An 18,602-nucleotide genomic window follows, 5' to 3' on the forward strand; every position below is an offset into this window, starting at 1 on the left:
GGTTGAGCTTTGATGAAGGACGGCAGTGGAACAAGTACAGCTTCACCAGCTCTCCTCTGTTTGTGGACGGGGTGCTGGGAGAGCCTGGGGAGGAGACGCTCATCATGACGTAAGTGACAGATTTGTCAACACGGAAAATTGAAGCAACAATGTGTGTGTGTGTGTGTGTGTGTGTGTGTGTGTGTGTGTGTGTGTGTGTGTGTGTGTGTGTGTGTGATTAAGACAATTTTCAGTGACACATTTCAGACTCAAGCCAAGTTAATTGGGGACAGCTGGAGCAATAGGGGACAAAAGCAGCATCGTCATTTAAGAAAACAGATACATTTTGAGTCAGTAGTGAAGGTTAAGGTTAAGGTTAATTTAAGGTGAGAGTAAATTTAGGTTTAGGTAGGGGACTATCATCAGCAATCTATGAGTGATGAATTTATATTGGCTCTAATCTATTTACTAAAAGATTAGTGTTCTTTCTTATAGATTATTGGGCGTAATTCCCTAATACATTCCGGTTCGGGTTAGGAAATGATTCTCAGGGTAAGGTGTTAAATTAATCTAAAATATATACAGTAGAGTTTTAAAAAAGAGAAGAAAAAACACTTTGTAATATTATGGTGCATGTAATTATGATAATGAAACTGTGGTTCTGAGTCAAGTGCCATATTTGGAAAGTGACAATCTATAGTTAGTTATTAGTGGTTTTATAAAAACACTGTTAAAATGTTGAGAAAAAGGATAATTGTATTTATTTTGATTGATTCGAAGAAATAGATTTAATACAAAATGAAACGTTGTAAAGCTGTAAACTTTAATGAAGACAAGGTAAATAGGACACAGAATTTCGAACACAAAATTTGGGGAAAATTCTGTCTTAGTCTCTAACAGGAGTTTGGTAAAATGTACACTGATGTAAAGTGTCTGTAATTGCAAACTCAAGGTACTTTTACCTTCAATCTCCATTTAGCTGAAGTCCTTCAGTATATTTATGTGCTGTGAACTTGTGTTGTTCAACAATTCATGTTCCTCTGAACAAAAGCTCTCAGTCCCTCTGTGTGTTTAGCTCAGCTGAATGCTGACAGCATCTGCTAATAGCTAAAAGCTAGCTCTTCTCCTGCTCATTTCGATGCAGATTTATTGTCCCTTGTGGGTTTAACTAGCTAGCGCAACATACTTGCGGGATCATGCCAGCAAGCCATTTGTGACAGAGGGGCTGGATGGACCGGTACTGTGGAACAATTCTCAAAACATTAGGTCCTGCGCTGAGTAGCTAGCAGGTGATTGTAACTAACGTTTGTGCTGACACAGTGCCATGGCGAGAGAGATAACTATTTTTGTCTTGAGCCCTGCAGCATGCTATGGGGTTATGTGTTTATTTGACCAAACCTTCTGATAATAATGTTAGGTCAATCGGACACCCTAACCGATCGATACTGCACCTGCCCTCAATTCCTTAAACACACAGGATATTGAGGGTGTCAGTGCAGATAGGTTTATGTATTTTTCTTAGGATTAGTCAAGTAGTGGTTATAATTAGGGTCAAAGTAAGTCTCAAGGAAATTAATGTAAGCCTATATATTTTACCTTCAGGTAGCTTTAGTAGGTTTTTGTGCGTGTGTGTTTATATATACCATGTGCCTGCTCTCCTCTGCCTTAACCCGAGCCAGTGCTGGTTGCATCTATATACAAGCCTCCTCGATTCAGCATTCCTGACTGTCTGTTTTCCTTTTCATGAATAAGAAAGATTCCTCTCAAGGTCTACCCAACATCAAAACTGTCTGTCTCCAGATTATGATCACAGGAGATCAATGCTTTAGCAGCGAGCGACAGCGTGACTGTCCATTTGAAGAACTTGAAGGAAAATGATCAAAATAATGAAAAAAAGAATTCCTGCGAAAACAGACTAGAAACTTTACTTTCAAAAAGTTTTTACCAGCATTTAAAATTGGGAAGTGCACTGTATGAATTTGTGTGTCCTCAGAAACCTGATTTATGAAGATTCCTTTTGTGTTCTTTCACATTTATTATTAGAATAGCCCAGAGCTGGAGTGCGTGCATATGCCATGACACAGCACTACTCCCTCATTGCAGCAGAGATTTAGGTATTTGGGATGTGTTACCAAAGGGTTTCCACAGTCACTTCATCAATGTTTCATGACACCTGCCATAAATGACAGACTGACAGTCGGCTCTGTAGCCAGCTCTACAGGACAAAGATAGGGCTCAGCTGGAGAGACAGAGAGGGAGAGAGAGAATAGGAAAGTGCAAAGCAACAGTCTTGAGGAGAAGAAACGAGTTTGGGTGGGAAAGGACCACTGCAAAGACAATACTGGAAGGTTTGCATTGAGAAAAAGTTCTTGAGCACGGAGCCTCTCAGCTGGCAGACACACCATTAGTTTTCATAAGACCATCATGCACCATTTTTTTTCTCTTTTTTTTTTTATCAATTTGTACTCATTTTAACAGTAAGTGCCTGTCATGGTTGGGTGCCCCCAGAGCTCATTGACAGATTGATTGTGATAAATATGTTGCAGTATGAATGGTGAGGGGGGGTCACTGCATAGAAACACACCCACTCAATTTAGTTGGAGATGGAATATTCATCTGGTTAGTTCTAAGTGCTGTATCATGGGCAACTGACGTGTTTCAGTTTCTTGTTTCACCTCTCATCCAAGAGGCTTCTTCAGTTCTAACTAACTGGAGGGGAGTTGCAGGCTTTTAACCTCTGTGTGGGAGTGACCTTACAGAGTCGTTAAGGACACGAGTGAGCTCTGAGTTTCAGTGTCGTTAGGGCCACTTGTGGGTTGTTGACCCAACCGGCCTTCATGTGGGTTGCTGGGGCTAGGTGAGCCCAGGTGTGAATGGTTGTTAAGCTGTCTGGGGAGAGAACTCAGAACAGCATTGTAGGTGGGTGATAAGTAATGTCTTAGGCCACCTCCTCTGTTCAAAGACAGTCGTTCCAGTTTGACATAGATGGATTCTTTTACTCCTCTTTCAAACTATCTGTCTTCTCTGGCCTTCTATCTGTCTTCAAGAAACTGAAACACATCCAGTTGCCTACGATACAGCACATAGAATTACCATGACCTGGATGACTGAGAACCTTCATCAACATTATCTGGTTAGTCTTAGAACCTTGGATTCTGTTTTGTTTTTGACCATTTAAAAAATATGGATATTCATTCGGCTTTCAGCTCAGAGTTAGGGTTTTGATTGATGACTGAATCAATGAATAAACAGACATTCTACACTTTTAAATGAGGTGATATTTTAAGATTGAGGTACTCCAATGGTCAGGAAATTCCTTGCTGCATGAATTGCACAAAATAGAACTCCTGTCAACAGTCCCACCTGGGTGTTTTTTGAAGCCCCACTCCAGTGTGTTTTGTTTTTTGGTTTTACAAACAACTATTTATAAGTATAAAGAAGCTTGTGGATGTCATCATTGGAACTGGAATGTTCTTTACAAGTGAATGTGAATTTTTGGCCGCGACTGTATATATGTGTATAACCCTAACCCTATCTTTAAAGATATAATATGTTAAATTCCTTCATTAAACTGTCTAAAAACAACTAGACTCTTGTCTATTTGTACTTGTGTACTTACATTATCTCAAATGTTTCCAACAATAATTAAATCAAGATAAATCCAAAAAGATAGAATTCGGTAAATGTCCTTAACATAACATGAATAAAACTTGAAGAAATGGTGGTTGTTTAGCAATGAAGACAAAAACTCCCATGACCCCTTACTACTTGTGTCCTTTATTTTGTTTTGTTTGAGAGAACCCTGGTTGCAGAAATTACACACTGTGTATTTAAGCATAAGACTGGCACTTATACCAACAATACCAACAATGTTATAATGCACCAGTATAACATTGCTCTTTTAATTTAACTTTTGAATGTCTATTATGTCTTGTGATGGTCTAAGTCAAGTCTTGCTCTATCTTAGATGCGTGAGAGCATATATCAATAAATGATCATAATCACACATTTTACAATGAAACTAAATATATCAAGCCACCTTTAATGATTAAACCTCACAAATGAATACTTGAGGATTACTTGAATTTCTCATCTATTACAACTATTTAAACATGCAACCAATAAAACGCTTCAACACAGATATCATGTAATAAGAAAGAAGATGAGAAGATTGTAGTTACTGCACTCTGTCTAGTGCCAGCTGTGTTTAGGTGAGAAAGTACACAAGGGTTTCTGTCACAACCACTTTGCTACCACTTCTGTCACTATTTATAATTTCCTGAAACAGCTGGGCACTGTAGTTTGTGGCAAATGTGAACCAAACAGGAGTAAATAATGCACTTGTGGGGGTCAATACCCATTTGATGTCATGTGTGAAAGGTGTATGTTGAATGTATGCTATGTTAACTACAATGCCTGTCTTCATAGTAATGAAGGAACATGTCACTCAGTGCAACAGTTTGATTCACCAGTGTATTTTTAATAGTTTAACAGAGAGGAATAAGACTTTGAATCAATTTATTGTTGCTTTTGGTCCTCTCATGGAATTTGTTGACAGTGAAGAAAACACAGAATATCATCAGTTTAATTCTTTCACACCAGTTCTGCTGATCATTATCTGCACCGTGTTTTGTATGTAACAAACAACGTGCGTGGCTATTTTCCAGGATATTCGGCCACGTCAGTCATCGCTCGGAGTGGCAGCTGGTGAAAATAGACTTCAGGTCCATCTTCAACAGGAGATGTACAGAGGCGGATTATCAGACGTGGCACCTACACAACCAGGTAGGCTCCATGCCAGCACAGAAATAAACACAGGACTTGTTTATCACACATCCTAAAAATGTTTTCTACCGTCGGTGGAGAAATGTATATCTGAAGCTCACATGGAACTACATTCACTTGCTTTAGTTGTTGTAGAAGCTTAACACTCAATAGGCCCTTAATGTAAGATGATTTTTTTTTAGCAAATTACCATAAAAGCAAGTATCACACTTTTTATTATCTTTATTATTTTTTTGTGATTCAATTTCAAATTTAAAAAAGTAGTGCAGCTGAAAAAATAATTATATAGTTACAACCTGCCTTAGAGTAAAGTGTTTCATTGTGAGTTACCAGAAATCGTGATAAATCCAATTGAAAAATGGTTCAAAAAAGAAAAAAAATTATAATTGTGCATGATGGACATGGATGGGTTATGAGTCGATGGTGAAAGTAATTACTGGATCAGACTTTTTGGGCTGGACTGCAACAGCTGGGCCATCCCCTCAAACGTGAATGTCCGTGAGCTTCTCAGTAGAGAAGCGTTTGCTCATTGGCCTTTGGCCTTTTCTGCGCAAATGATTATTACATCACCGGGAGCGTTTCCCACTCAGCTGCTGCACACAGGTCACAGTGCTGATGCCTCCCCTCCCCACACTGACAGTGAAAACATGAAGAGTGACCAAACTGTTGCTTGGTAGAAATGAGATGGAGCTGGAAGATGATGCCTTCTATTATTATTAGTGTGTTTAATTTAGAGGCAAACTGTGCAAGATTTGTTGGTCCCCATTCACTGAAGCGCTATTTGAAGTTGGCACGACTCCCCACCTCAACGAGGGGGACAGCGAGAGACAGAGCGGCAGTGGTCGAGCGAGCTAGAGAATGAATGAAGGCAGTATTAATTAAATGAACAAAATGTTATTTTCTGATTGTGTCACAGCGGTTACATTTTAAATGTAATGCAAACTCTAAAACCGAAATGCCCAAACTGATAGCGAAGATAAAATTGTACATGGTAATGAACTAAGACAAGGGAAACATGAAATGTGTAAAATTTAGAATAGGGAATAGTTAGGCTTAAATGGAAATATGTTATTTAAATCTGTCTTAATAATGAGTTACATAAAAAGGCCTAATAAAAAGAAATCTTTTAATGTAACTTGTGAATGTAATAACAACTCAACTCATTCCTTAATTACCTGTCCGTTTTCCGTTTTTTAGCATTTCCAATCCAGGAATTCATATCAGCTCCACCACTGACTACCCCAGTAACAAATTGGCCACATTTTTGCACCTTGACCAGACATGGTCCAGCCATATAGCAGGTTTTAACCTAGTCTTGTTTGAATTTTAGCTTTCAGGGCTCAGTATCAAAACATCCAGATCAGGATGAGGAACATAAGAATGTCATCAGGACATGTCTACTTTGACTCTAGCCTGACTTTCCAACAACAGTCCAAAGAAAGGCTCTGGTTTAGGGGCCCCTCTGGGACCTGGGGCCTACTACCAGTGCTGAATAACTTTAGCTGTCTTTGAAATTACTCCCTTGTTTACTCATTCACATCTCCCACTGTATCAGTCACTCAGTAGTAGAGGTGAATTTTGGCACGACTGTAATTTATACATCTATAAAAAGTCTGCACTATATAGTAAAAAGGAAGTAATTTTAGATACAGCCTTTGATGTGCACATCTATCAAAAGCGTTCCATTGTGGGAATGTTTTAGGATGTACAAAGAATTTGGGACACTCAAATAAAACAGAGACAGAGAGAATAAAACAGTGTCAAGGTAACACAGAGGGAGTGATTCCAAGCAGCCTATGTATCATATGTCAGCACTCTGAGCCTATGGATGCAACTCTATTCTGCTGCACAAACAAAATCCCTAAAGAGGATTAAAGTTTTGACTTAATGGGCTATTATTACAAAATAAGATGCCAATTACTTCATGGGAAATTAAATCTACAGTCTGTAGTCTGTTTGGTTGAAACACAGGTTAGTTTGAGTGGGGCCACTCGATCAAACGCCAGTAATGTGTGATCACTGGCTGACCGTCTCTGCTTTTAGCTTGGCTGCGCAGTCAGTAGACTAAAGCCGGACGTCTCTCAGGTCCCAGAGCACTTATGCAGATTCCTGCTGATGCTCTGAGTGAACCAAACCTACCTCCCTGCCCCCTGCATAGTTAAACCTGCCCGAAAAACCCCTCAACCTGGTCAGGCCTGAGGCTGAGCCAGAGAGTCAGAGCACACCTTTATTTATGGCCCAGTTCTATAATTGGTTTAGACACCCATATGCTCAGAGCAGGCTAATGATCAAAACTTATAGTATGGAAGACGATAAGAGTCCATGCCAATTATTGGGCTTACCTTCCTAAAATAGGTACAGTTGGTCCTGGTCTGCTGCAAAACACTACCTAAAAACAGAGGACAGTGTTTGTGTTTTCAGTCCATTGGGAAAGTTAAGGACATTTTCAGGAGCTGGAAGTCTATTTGTGGATACAGCCTGATTTTTTTAAGCATCTCACTAGTGACACCTAATGCACAAAGGCTGAATGTTCTGCTGATAAAAAAAACCAAAACAAAACAGAGCAGCAGTGTAGTGAAGGATGTAGTGAAACAGGCTGGTGTTCATATTGTTTGTACTCTGTACAACTGATTTTATATTCACATCCTACGCATTGATACATGGCTAAAAATGGAATGGGTGCTGGCAGCTTTTTGCAACTGAAGCTTCTTCTTATTCATTCCTCTCAATATCACAAAAAAAAGAGATCTCTAAAAAAGAGCTCAAGCAGCACACTCACCAGTGTGACACATGCAAGGGGGAACAGTTGTTAAGTTAAGCACACCAAACAGCACAAGCCTGTAAAAATTCACTGAACAGGGATGCACAACACGCTGAAGTAAGGCACCAGTGCTTTTCACACACAGTGTGATGCACACACGGTTGGCTGCATCGTGTAAATTATTTATGAAGGCAAGTTCCAAGAGTGGCTAATTTTTTAAACTCTCTCCTCTCGGTTCTTTCCTGGAATCGGGCCCACAGGGAGAGCCGTGCCTCATGGGAGTGAAAAGAATCTACCGAAAGCTGAAACCCACATCCAGGTGTGTTATGGGAAAGACATACTCTGTGTCCATGACGTCGGGCCCCTGTGAATGTACGGAGGCTGATTTTGAATGGTGAGTGTACTTCTTTTTCGTCTTCTTCTTTTTTTGAACCATCACATATTCTGTCCTATTTGTATACCCTCTGTATGGTTGTTAAATGGGAACTCCACCGCAGTCAGTTTACTTGAGTAATACTCAGGCTGCGAAAACATAATGTTTTCTGTGGCTAATGATGCCACCAGGGTTATTTTAGCTTGGGGTGGAGACTACAAACTTATAACCCAAAGCTTGGGTTACAAACTGGGGCATGAAGTTTGAAATATGTGGGCAGGCCTTAAACGTCTTATATAAAGACTCATGGTGGCTGCATTATGCAAAATATAGTTTGGTATTTTTACATGAAATTGAGCAAGGTCCAAAATGTCCAACTCCTTTATATGGAACTTAATATTCCAGTAATAATCAGAATAAAAATGCCTCATGTACCCACCTCAATCTGAAGAGTCTGATCCAATCTTAATTGGCAGAAACTTTTGATAATCCGTTCAACAAGGAAATATTAGTGCCTGATTACCATGTAAACACTTTTAATTGTTTCTCTGAGGTTGAAATAAATCTATTCTTTTTGTGCATGTTCACCTCACTTGAGCTAACATTATGTCAGTCTTCCAGGAGGGACAGAAACGGGGGTAGCAAAACAGAGCTGTTCTGATTGAAAGATGTAAGGGTTGTTGAACACCTTGACGAACGAAGCCAAATTTCCCAGAACCAGAAACACAAATATTGTTCCCAGGACACACTGTCAGTCCATCTTGAAAATCAAATCAACAGGCAGAGTGAATGAATTAAAATTGTAAAAAAGGTTTATTCCTCCTCTCATATTTCAACAACTGTACTGTATATTGGTTTGCTGGTCGGGTTTGAATTACAGTGTAAACAGAGTTCTAGCATCACAATCATCAAATCAGAATGCACTTTAAATTATACTGGATCCTGTGTTCAGCAGGGCAGTACAATTCACAGAGCTGTCAGCTATGGCATAGCAAAACTAAAATTTGCGCAAGTAAGAAAGCATAGCAGCTATGCTTTCTTAAGAAAGCATAGCTGCTATGCGTTCTTAATTGGGTTATTAAGAATTAATTAATGGCAATTACTGCATTCCAACAGTACGAATGAGTATGAACTATGTGGTTCTTTCATAGTATACTGTTTTTAAGGTTAGTATACATGAAATCAGTTGTTAACTACATTTGTTTGGTTTGTTTTCTATTAATTTAATTTCAGTTTGTTTCACACTATGACGAGCTTCTGTCTGTGGCACCCAGCTCTGATCCTGATGGTTCCTGCTGAGCTTGTACTGTAAATCATTAAAAATAGCTCATAAATGAGTAGGCTAAATTATTTCCTACACAGCAGGGCAATGTAGTTTTTAATGAATGTTTCTCAAACAGACAACAACAGTACGTACTGTACATGTTTGGAACTACCTCCAACTGTGGATGTTTACCCATTTGTCACACTAGTAACAATCTCATTTGTGAGTTGTATTGTGGGACAATAATGTACAAGAACACAGTAAAGTATTTGGTCAGCATACTGACATGTTGGTAACACTTTGTAATAACCATCATTAATAAATGATACATTTATAGTAAGTAAACTTTAGTTAATAGTTATTTCACTGTTGACAAATGATGGAATGCTTTATAAACCATTTATTAAACAAAGTTATTGTAAAGTTGCAACTGATGTTTATAAATATTTACAATTGCTTAACAAATGGTTTACAAAGCATTTCATTGTTAACGGTGATAACTGTTAACTTACATAAAGATTTATTAACTACAAATAATTTACCGTTTATTAATCATGAATATTATAAAGTGTTAACCACACATTTGTTCTCTTTAAAAATGTGTGTCAATAAGTTCATCTTCAGCATGTGTAACAAATGGCTAAAAATATAGTAAGTTTACACATTATATACTTATTGTGTTATCATCCGTCCCTATGCAATTCCTACTGTGATGTGTACAGGTAGTTCTAAGTGATTATTCCTCACCAATGTAGACACCAAAAAAAAAAAAAAAAACACTGTTTGTGGTAACATTAAATCAATGTATTGAATACAAACCTCAGAAGAAAGTAAGTTCCAAAAGAGGTGCCATTCGGAGGCCAGATGTGAGAACAACAAATAACAAAGGTTAAGTGTTAAAGGAACAGCTCACCCAAAAAGGAAAAGTTGGGTGAAGTTTCATAGTCCACAAAACATATGGACTACGAAACTACGTTGCAACTCAAGTAGATGGAAAAAAAAAAATGCAAAAACAACATAAAACAGACCTTGGGTACTCCCGAGACTTAGATCACGTCGGATGAGCTGTATGGAGCCACTTTATTTCCATTAATTTTTCTTTTTATGGTGGTATTTTTTTAAGTCACCATCTACTTTAGGAGAATGCTGCAACTCTGTTTTGCTGTGAAGCTCCAGAAATGTTTTGTGGACTACAGAACTTCACCCGACTTTCAGCATAGCAGTGGCTAGATTATGACTGAATTTAGATTCTTGGGTGAATTTATCCTTTAAGGAAGCTATTTCTCATGCATTTGGCACTGAGCCACATCCTTATAAATAGTGCAAATACATACCGTCATATGTCCCCAGGTTTAAGAAAACTGGCTTTAAGTGATGGATTAAAAGATAACACATTAATGTCATGGATAACCTCCAGATTATAATTGTAGAGGAGCTCTGGCAGATTCTCATGCTGGCTGCTGCTGCTGCTGTATGGAACCCATTCAACTGCCTAAACCTGTACCTGTATATGTCTGTTTGTGTGTGGGTGTGCGTGTATGTATGTTTGGAAGGTTACCTGAATGTGTGCCATCGCACATGTGCCAAAGGACAAAGGTGGTCGGAGGAAAAATAATAATTCACAGCTGCTCTTGTAGCTACTGTAGTGACTCTTTATATCACAGCTACAGTCACACAGAATGTTTTTCCCACACAACTGCCTTTCTTTGAACAATCAGCAGTATTAATGTTGCTTTTTTTATTTCACTTCGGTCCCAAATCAGCAGGTCTCTCGAGTGAGGCAGCTCTTGGAATAAGCACCATCAAAATCATAAATCACCAAGCCTAATAGCTTTCATTAACAATCACAACACTTCTGCATCTGTGTGCATGTCGTACTAATTGGGGCAATTTGTCCCTATCATTTTGGGGACACAGCGCTGCTCTGCCTTTTAATTTGTAGGACAAACAGCTTGTGGGCTGTGTTTACAAAGCACCAAAGAGGCATACAACAATTGCTGTAACTACTTTGAAGTCAATACTAAAATGACATTAAGTTTACACCCTGTTTTCCACAATTCTGTATCACAATTTTAAATAAGACTCCAATAAGTCTAAACTACAGAGCAGATGATGTTTTTTCAGCTTTGAATATTTCATAATTTTTTCATAGATTTTTTTTTTGTGAGTAATATCAGTCATTTTGTAAGTGTTATTCAATTCTGAACTAGTCTGTGTCTCATTTGAATCAAATTTTCCAAACACAGTCTCAGAAATGAAAAAAAAAAATCAATATTCCAGCTCACACCGGGATTTGGTGGACCAGGAAACGTGTCGTTCGTGTGTTTAATGCAATTGTTATTAATGTCAATCGTATCCTGGTGTGGGCTGATAACAGAGGATAACTGCTTAACTAACTGCTCTGTTTGTGTCTACTTGGATCATTTCAGCGATTATGGCTATGACAGACGGACAAACGGCAAGTGCACCCCTGCCTTTTGGTTCCATCCATCATCGATGTCCAGGAGTTGCACCATGGGGATGACATTCCTTAACAGCACTGGGTAAAAACACAGACCTGAGAGCAGAGTAGACTCGACACACACGTTCTTATGAATAGTTCAGGGTACATTAATTAGTTTCTGAGGGACAAAAGGACAAGCTGGTGAACATGTGGACTATACGATCAAACATTCACTTTTAAAAAACAATCATTACCCACTGGCACTGAAGTGTTTGCAAGTCATGTCAAGGCTTTGAAAATAGTTTACATGAAAGACTCAATACCCTCTTCAGTGTAAGAGTGTGTGAAGTGCTATGGGTTTTCCAGAATGTGCTCTGACAAAACAACCTCTTCTTCAGGTCCGCGTTAACACATCCTCATACCTAAACAACCTAACAGGTTGATTGCCAATGACTCACAAAATGACATATTCGACCGTTCCAACAACGACACAAAAACTATAACATATGACATATGATTTTAGACAAACCAGATTAGGCCTTCATGGTCACATGGTTACCGTGGTAAAACAGTTGCACTTTGGTTAGGTTTCCGCACAAAAACTACTTGGTTAGGTTGAGGAAAAAATCGCGGTCGGGGTCAAAACAATTAAGCTATGATGGTAACGTGTAAAGTTACATTACGTGATGTAGTTTAGGTACATTACAGGTTTCACAAGGGTTTTGCTAGTGTGTCCAGACCACCAACCCAATCCTTCTCCTTGCATGAGCTTTGTCGCTCTTACACTTCATCACCTGATTTCCTACTTTACTCCAAACTGCTAAAGAAAACTAAAAAAAGGTGAAATGATAAGTTGCAGACCCAGGTTTCCTGGGTGAAAGACCTGTGTAGTGCAGCCATAAGAGCTTGCTCTGAAATTGACTGTCGCTTTTTCATAAGTTGCTGTTATGTTCCTAGAGCAACATTATTTATGATGTTTCAGGAAGAACGCCAACACTGCGACATCAGCTGCACTGATGAGCTATAGAGACATTTTTTCAGTTGAGAAATGGCTGATGGTAGTATTTCAACTTTTAAACCAACATAGGTAAGAGGTCTTTAAAGTGCTTGCAAAAAAGTAAATCTGAACATTTACATTTCCCAGACAAATGCTTATGAAAACATCGTCCTTTGACTGAACACTACTTTCTGTAAATAATGGATATGTTTTTTGTCCTTGTGCTCTTGAGTACATAAATTTAAACACACAAATGTGGACACTCAACTAAAATGACAGACAGTTAATATAGTAAATACGGGGTCATTTCAGAAGCAGCCATTCTCTCACGCAGTTTAGATTCCTTGTCAAAGGGCACCCTGGTTATATTCCTGTTTATGCCCAATCACCATGCTAACAACACTCAGGACACAAAGCGAGTCAGACACTTTCAAATTTATGTGTTTGGTGTAGAATCTACAGTATATGGGCTGTTTATGGAGCATGGCAGACAGAGGAAACATGCAGCTCACAAGACTCACTTGTAACTTTGGTGGTGGCATAGGTTCTAATTTTCTATTTGAAACTGTGCAGAATACATTTTTAAGGGTTGGTTCTCCCATCTATTTTCTCATTTACTTCTCGTGTTTTGTAGCCATGCAGATAGCTGTTAATCATCCAACTTCTGAGATTTCCACCTTTATCTATCCCCACCCCTGTACAGTCAAATGATTCACACAGCTTTGACAAACAAACATGTAATCAGCAGTGTCTCTTTCCAAACACAGTACCCCTGCTACTCTGGATAATTGAAATCAAAACGCACTGCTGTTTTTTTGTTCCTGTAGCAATTATGGTGTTTTATTCATGTCAGGGTGACAGAGTTTTTATTCCCCTGCAATCAGTCACGTGAGCTTTTTGTGTTTTCCCACCCCAGCTACAGAAAAGTGGTGTCTAATAACTGTACAGCTGGAGTCAGCATGGAGTATACAGCCAGAAGGCAGCAGTGTCCCATCCAAGCACCCAAAGGTCTCCACCTGGTCACCAGCGAGGGCACGCTGACAGCCACACTGGGAACCAATGTAACCTTCCTTGTTTTTCTTGAGGAGGTAAGCTGTTTTCCTTGCTTCTCAAAATGAACTGTTACCCCGAGTACATGTCATTATATTCACACATCCCCCCCACAGCTTATGAGTGCAGCAGCACTGTGGCGTAGCCCAGGTCTGTAACAATTTGTCACACCTAATGTTGGTGCTAACTACAGCAAAACTCATTACATCATAATAATGGTATGTCTTGAAAACTTGTATCTTGAAGTAAACATGTATATAATGCTGTGAATCTACTCTCTCACTGAAGTTACATAGTGCAGAAACAAGTGATGGGGGGCAGAGTGGCTGTGACAGAGACACCATTCATACCATTACATGACACTGTACCATCAACATGATTTTGAAGCCGTTATTTTAAGGTAAAAAATGTACATCATGCTTTAAAGTCTGAGATATTTTCTACATAACTCAACTTTACATTATGTAAGTTAGTACTTTTAGAAAGCAGTATTTCCTTCAGACATACAGTATCAAAGCAGAAGTGACATTAGAAACACTTGTCACATTCTTGTTTTGCTCTCCTGCTAAGTGACAACCAGGCTTCACAGTCAAATTTTTAAAAATATGGAGTAGGAATTGTGGTTGGCTGATGCTGGCAGCTGTGTCTCCTGCTTGCCACTTGAAAATGTCTCCCTGGCTGGATCGTTTCTATGGGGACTAAGAACTATGCTCAGCTCCGATCATGTCATATCATCATACTGTTACTGACCAGATTTGTATGCTAAAATAAAACATACACAGTGTTTTGTGTCAGTATCAAATACGAAGATTTAGGACACAGTTTACACTCTAAAGCCTTCACTAACAGCCCTAATAGCCTTTGCTGCTCTTCTCAACCAAAAGTTCTTTGACATAGTGACACAGCCACACTGCCATAGAGCCGTGAATGGATTAAGTGAGCTCGGAGCTGCCACTCAGCCTTGCTGCCAATTTGTGACAGGAGCTACTTGCAGTATTGTAGTGAAAAAATACCCTGTGGCCCAAAAAGCATTTCCCCACAGAGCACCATTATAAAAGATACGTCATTAAAACCTGGAACTTTAAAAACTGCATATCAGAGCTCTTTGAATTCTGAGTGCGTCATCCATTATATTTGTGAAACCTGCAGAGAGCTTAGAAGTGTGTGACATCATGGTGTAAAGTAATGGGCTGTGCATGAACAACATGCTACACAACATGGAAGATGGATGAACCTTTTTGGTTTTTGCACTGGGTGAGCAGTGAATGGAACTTTGTCCAGTTGAAATAATACATCTGTGCTTACCTCTCTAGACCTTCACTTGGAGCTACTGAAAGAAGCTGCACCCTGACATTCTTAAACATCTTTATTTTTACAGCACTTTAAAAAAAAAAAACAGTACTGGTAAAATCATGTAAATGAAAGTACAGACACAACCATCATAAAAATATCCCCTTGCTAACTTGTGATGTTACACTGACGTCCTGTTTACATCGTTAATTGCTTTTGATCGAATGGAGCTACACACGTCCTAGTAATCAACTTTTACATGACAAAAGTTTTAATAAGCTTTGATATTTCTCAATTTTTTTTACAATTTAGTAAATCACTCGTTTGAAACTAACTAGTATTACTAAGAACAGTTATTCACAAATTAATATACAAAAAGTGGGTGCAACTCAATTTTCTAGGGCTGGGGTGATTAGACATCCTGAAAAATTAAGGACTGTCCCGCATTACGGTCAATTGTCCTTTTTTGTCCTGAAAATTACACTAAACCCAGGTTTTGATTAGTTACAGACTTAGTAAGCATGTGAAACATTCTTTTGGTTTTGCCCACAGAAGGCACTGTTGCAGCTCTTCACTGTCATCAGCAGGGACTCCGGTGTAGCCTCTTAAAAATGTACATCCATAGCCTACATGAGGCATTAGTCCATAAGGACTCAAGGATGAACTGAATTAGAATTTGGTGGTCAAAGGTAACTTTGACCTCACAAAACATATTTTGGCAATTACCCAACAATTCATATAATAATTAGGACAAAATTACACAAATGTCTAACAGGATAAAATGTTGAAGGTATGACATTTTATATCCAAAAGGTCAGCCTATTGTGACATCCTAATGAAAAAAGTTCCAGCCATTATTATTTCTAGTTTTCTTGTCATGTAAAGTAGTGCAGGCAGCCATGAAGAGGAGTAATCTTACATGAACAGGTGTGATAGGCACCAGATTGCTTAGATGAAAAAAATAATAATAATTTTATGAAAGGGAATTTATACACAGGTGCGTAAAACACAGTCGTTGTGTGTCTTTTTCCTCATGAAGGACAGTTGACTTAATGAATAGTAATTCTTCATGTGCTGAGTTTTGACTCATGTCTCACTCCCTTGGCTTGAATCTCAGCCATTCCAATCTAGTAACCCTAACTATGGCTCTTAGGGGACCAGCAATTCAGCTCCTATTAATGTTCTACATAAAATACAGTAAATTATAGCAACAAGAATTCAAGATTTAGGGCTACATACACCCTTTGGTGCATCTGTCTATCTAAGGTACCAAACGCAATGATGAGAACCTAACTTTTTATAGCATGGATGATCATTACACACCTTTTTCCCAGAAGTCTTCTGTTTTAGTGAAATGCAATACAACGAGTTAGTTGAAACCGGAGTGAATGTGTAGGTGATTAAGGGACCTGCAGATTCCCTGAAAATGTTTGTTCTGTGCAGGGCGATGGGGCGAGGACGAGCATCACGCTGGACTTTGGAGACGGCCACGCTGTGACCTACTCCAACGTGAGCTCCATTGAGGACGGGATCAAACACATCTACAAAGCCGTGGGGATCTACCGGGTGACCGCCACCGGGGAGAACGGCCTCGGCTCAGAGACTACCATGCTCTACCTGCATGTGACATGTGAGCCACTGAGGAGTTTTTTTTAAGATACAAACATGCATGTGTATTTATTTAGATAGGATTTTGTCAGATTCTTGTACTCACACTTGCGGGCCTTCTGCTTCACACTTTTTATCACATTCTGCTGAATTGGGCCTGTCAGCTTACACACACTGTACAGCACGTTCTGTGCTTTATTTCTTTACAGAACACGCTCCCCTCCCATAACCAAACAAACAAGCGAGATGGAACAAATCCCACTACATTTATACTCAAGGCAGCTTATGCTTCACAGACGCTCAGCCCATGGAAGCCTATGCAGCCTCATATGTAATGGGTCTGACCACCCCTGGTGTATTCAGGGGGTGACAGATGTAACAGAGCTGACTTATTGATCAGGGAGCGACGTTGCCCCTGCCAATCTGTCAATTCTATGTGCCAGCCAAACAAATAGAGCCACCACAGGCTCAGGAGTGCCACGGATGAAAAATAACACACAGATGGCATCCAACGGTCCCAGCGCAGGAGATAATTCTGAACAAACTCACCCACACCCATAAAGCCACTCTTTTTTTCTTCATTTGAAACGATAAAGCTGTTGTTTCTTCCCCTTTTTGCACATTGCGGCGCAGTGCATCGAGTTCACCATGTGATGTATATGTGTGCCTGAGTAGGTCAGCTGGAGTATATCCATCTCTCAGCTCCCTTTGTGGCAGTGAGGAATAAGGAAGTGAACCTGACTGCTGTTCTGTGGCCCAGCCAAGTGGGAACGGTCACCTACATATGGTGGATTGGAAATAACACCGAGGTACTGTGCACTCAAGACTTTGCTTCTCTCTGAGCTTTTACTTTGCCCAATTGCAATTAAGTAGGATGCTGACTCTTCTGCTCCAAAATGTGAGAATCATTATTTTGTTAAGCTATTTTTGTGCATCCAGCTTGCAAAAACTGTGGCCTCGTTAATCAGGTTCGATATAAATTGCGGAGCATGCTGATGTGTTAGAACTCAAAGCAGCTTAATCACTAATAGTCAGTGAAGTGTATCCATCCTTTATTTTTACTCTTAACTCCTTCAACTAAGGTGTAAAACTGCTTTGCAGAGCTGATCAATCCCACAGTTGAAGGGTCAGAAAAGACACATTTTTCTACTAAGCCCTGGCGGCGTCAAGCCATGCAGATGGTTTGAGTTTTTTGCACACAGATTTTGAGATCTCTGCCTTGGAAACTTCTCCCTAATATAATGCAGGAAAGCGAGATTTCTTTTGTGCACATTAAAGCACAGAAGAATTATATTTTAAGGGCAAACAAAAGAAAAAACAAGTCAGCAAAGTCCCTCCAGAAAAAATGTCGCAGTCACCAATTGAAGACATAATTGCATTACTTAATTAATTGTATGTGTATGTGTATTGTATGTGTGGCTGCTTCCTTCATGCTTTGCCTGGGCCAGCCCTGACAAAGTGTAGCAAAAGGTTTACTTAACGGAAAAACATAGGTGCACTGAACACCTATGCGTTGGGCTTAATGCCAATCCTGCTGATAGGCTATCCTCCAGCACTGACGCAGCACAGCGGTGATATATCCGGCTATGTGAGACTGCTGATTGTGTAACACCTCTGACACACCCACCAAACATACCTCAAAGATATGAGACCCAATGGGAAAAAATGCATTAGATGTGACCCTTTATATTTAACATATTTAATAGAATTAGATGGAAAATAAGCATGAACATAATTGAAAAATAATTATTTTTTTAGTGTACAATCATGTGGTGAACCACTCTCACCTGTTACCAATGACCCTGTTTAAATATACAGTATTTTTGTAATTTGTGTGAACTAACCCTTTAAATGTGTACTTATAGAAAATAGGCCAGTTTCTAAAATGCTGGCTGAATCTTAGTAAGATGTTATTTTTTTGCAAGAAGAGACTAAGATGTCGAGTCACTTAAAAGAATCAACATCTCTCTGCAGGCTGTAGCAAAGCTCCCCTCTCATTATCTGTCTTCATAATTGTAGCTATGTAAATGTGTTTGTTCAGCTCCAACCGGG

At 39.3% G+C, this 18,602-nt stretch overlaps 1 protein-coding gene across 1 annotated transcript in view; it reads left to right on the forward strand.

Annotated features, from left to right (window-relative positions):
- sorcs1 (sortilin-related VPS10 domain containing receptor 1) overlaps positions 1-18,602 on the forward strand; it is a 215,398-nt gene that overhangs the window by 174,390 nt on the left and 22,406 nt on the right. Inside the window, exons 14-20 of the mRNA XM_073464743.1 lie at positions 2-109; positions 4,647-4,764; positions 7,786-7,919; positions 11,592-11,705; positions 13,519-13,690; positions 16,386-16,572; positions 17,226-17,359. Coding sequence (XP_073320844.1) covers positions 2-109; positions 4,647-4,764; positions 7,786-7,919; positions 11,592-11,705; positions 13,519-13,690; positions 16,386-16,572; positions 17,226-17,359 — 967 coding nt within the window. The remainder of the gene's footprint in view (position 1; positions 110-4,646; positions 4,765-7,785; positions 7,920-11,591; positions 11,706-13,518; positions 13,691-16,385; positions 16,573-17,225; positions 17,360-18,602) is intronic.

This window comes from Pagrus major, chromosome 1 (assembly GCF_040436345.1).
Source record: "Pagrus major chromosome 1, Pma_NU_1.0".
Taxonomy (NCBI): Eukaryota; Metazoa; Chordata; class Actinopteri; order Spariformes; family Sparidae; genus Pagrus; species Pagrus major.